At 39.6% G+C, this 2,561-nt stretch overlaps 1 protein-coding gene across 1 annotated transcript in view; it reads right to left on the minus strand.

Moving 5' to 3' along the window:
• Positions 1–2,561, minus strand: part of CDNF (cerebral dopamine neurotrophic factor) — a 41,700-nt gene that overhangs the window by 3,953 nt on the left and 35,186 nt on the right. The window contains exon 2 of the mRNA XM_007954914.2: positions 956–1,083. Coding sequence (XP_007953105.1) covers positions 956–1,083 — 128 coding nt within the window. The remainder of the gene's footprint in view (positions 1–955; positions 1,084–2,561) is intronic.

A 2,561-nucleotide genomic window follows, 5' to 3' on the forward strand; every position in this document is an offset into this window, starting at 1 on the left:
CTCACTGCCGTGGAGTCAGATCCGACACAGAACGACCCCTCCTTGGGTTTCCAAGGCAGTATCACTACGGAAGTAGATTGCCCAACCTTCCTTCCGAAGAGTGGCTGGTGGGTTTGAACCGCCAGCCTTCTGGTTAGCAGTCAAGTGCATCTAGCACTATGCCACCAGAGCTCCTAAGTGCTTTAAAGATATTTACTTATTTAATTCTCACAACAATCCTGTGAAGTGCTATTATTATACCCATTTTACACTCAAGCTAACTGAAGGTCACCCAGCTGGCAAGAAGAGGAGATAGAATTTAAAATCTAGCATTTTGGCTCTAGAGCCCATGCCTTTTTCCATCATGCTATGCTGCCTTTCAAGCCACCTGACTTGAAAAATATCAAAAACAAGGGCAAAAAAAAAAATGACAAGAGTTTTATAATGTATCAGTGGTGAGCAGTCTATAATGCAAATTTAACATGACAATTTTAGGCAAAAGTTCCTTAGTGATGTGTTTAGTATATTGAAACAGGCCAGGTATGTATACCCAGGAAACACCATATAAACACCATTGCTATAAAGTGTAAGCACCTCATTGTTAGTAACGTGTAAATAATAATATAAAAGGTTTTGGTAGGCTTGACTAATTGTTTTCACAAGAGATGGAAAGTCTACCTACTCTTAGTTCAGGACAGCTAATTCTCACTAGGAATTCATTTTTATAATTTTATCTAAGAAAAAAGAATTAGTTGCCTATGGCTTATTCAGAAAGCAAAATGAAACTGGATATATTCTGGATGAAAATACATAGGACTGCATTTCACTGAAAGATCAATTTCTATTTGCTGTCTATGTTGAACATGCCTGAGGCAAGCATGTAAGCATGAGAACATCAAGTCCAAAAGGAGAAATGAAACTATTAGCAGTTTTCTTCAAGCACAAGAGAAAAATAAAAAGTGAAAATTTACCATACCAGACGGTTTTCTTTTCCTTTGGCATCCAGGCAAAAACTGATCAATTCTTTTTCTATGATGTCCAGAGAAAAGTTAACTCCTTTGGCTATCAAGGAGTTGTAGAATCGGTTCAAGAATTCTTTACATACTAGAAAGAACAAAGAAATTACGTTTGTATGCACAATATAACCATTATCACATCTACCAAATAAAAAAGGTGATGTGGTTCAATGCAACATAATATTGAAGTTGTTGTTAGCTGCTGTCAAGTTAACCCCCAATTCATGGCCCATGCACAATGAATCATTGTGATCCACAGGGTTTTTATTGGCTGATTTTCAGAGGCAGATCATCAGGCCTTTCTTCCTTGTCTATTTTCATCTGGAAGCTCCACTGAAACCTGTTCAGCATCACAGCAGCATGCTAGCCTCCACTGACAGATGAGTGCTGGCAAGCAGATAGGTGGTGGCTACACAGGAAGTGTATGGGCCAGGGGTTGAACCTAGGTGTCCCAAATACAAGGTGATAATTCTACCACTGAACTGTCAGTGCCCCCATACATCATGATAATGCATTCAAATTCTAAATATATAGTTTCAGGCCTGTAGCTATTAGCTTAGTATTGACCCTTTAATACAGTGGACCTTTAATATAAACTTAAAAAAGCTCTGGTGGTACACTGCCTAGGGCATTTGACTGCTAACTAAAAGGTTGGTGGTTCAAACCCACTGGCCACTCCGCAGAAGAAAGATGGGGCAATCTACTTCCATAAAGATTTACAGCCTCGGAAACCTAATGGGGGTTGCTATGAGTTGGAATCGAATCAATGGCAGTGGGTTTGGTTTTTTGGGTTTTAATGTAAGCTTACCAAATGAATGATTCATCAGTCAATCAACCCATTAATCTTTGCAGCCAAGTTCTACCTATAATAAGAAACTTTTCCATATCATTGGGCTGAAGCTAAGAAAATATAGCTTGGGATGTGATACTTGGGATAGCTTACTTTTAAGCATAGAGAAAAACCGTAAGAATTATCTTGAATGAAGCCCCTTGGTGGTCTGCTTGTCTATGTATTTGTTTCCATCATCATGAGTCTGAATTAGAAGTCTCAATTTGACCAGCCATATTCAGTCTCAGGATCCAAAGCCAGTGGAAGAGATGGCACTCAGGCAGTAACAACCATGGCTAAATTTTGTTGGGTACGTACATTTACTGGCACTGTTCTAAGCACTTTATGTATATTAACACATTTAATTATCACTCCAAGCTTAAGGGGTAGACACAAATGAGTAAACTGAATCAAAGTGAGGTCAATTCAATGGTCCTATAAGTTTATGTGAATGATCAGAATTCCCAGGTGTATAGTAGAGCTGGACAAGGGGCAAGGTTGTGGTCACTGCTTGGTCACAGCCAGCTACCCAGAGGGACTGAGTAGTTGAACCTGTGGGATCAGGACAATAGTCGCAGGGGACATTAAGCTCAATTGGCATAACATACTATACAAAACATTGTTCCACCTCCTACTCTGGTGAGTAGCGACTGGGATCTTAAAAGCTAGCAAGCTGCCATCTAGATGCAACGATGGGTCTCTCCTCATCCAGAGCAAAGAAGAATGAAGAAAACCAA

The sequence above is a fragment of the Orycteropus afer genome, unplaced genomic scaffold (genome assembly GCF_000298275.1).
Source record: "Orycteropus afer afer isolate SDZICR_OR568_19922 unplaced genomic scaffold, OryAfe1.0 scaffold00481, whole genome shotgun sequence".
NCBI classification, from domain to species: Eukaryota; Metazoa; Chordata; class Mammalia; order Tubulidentata; family Orycteropodidae; genus Orycteropus; species Orycteropus afer.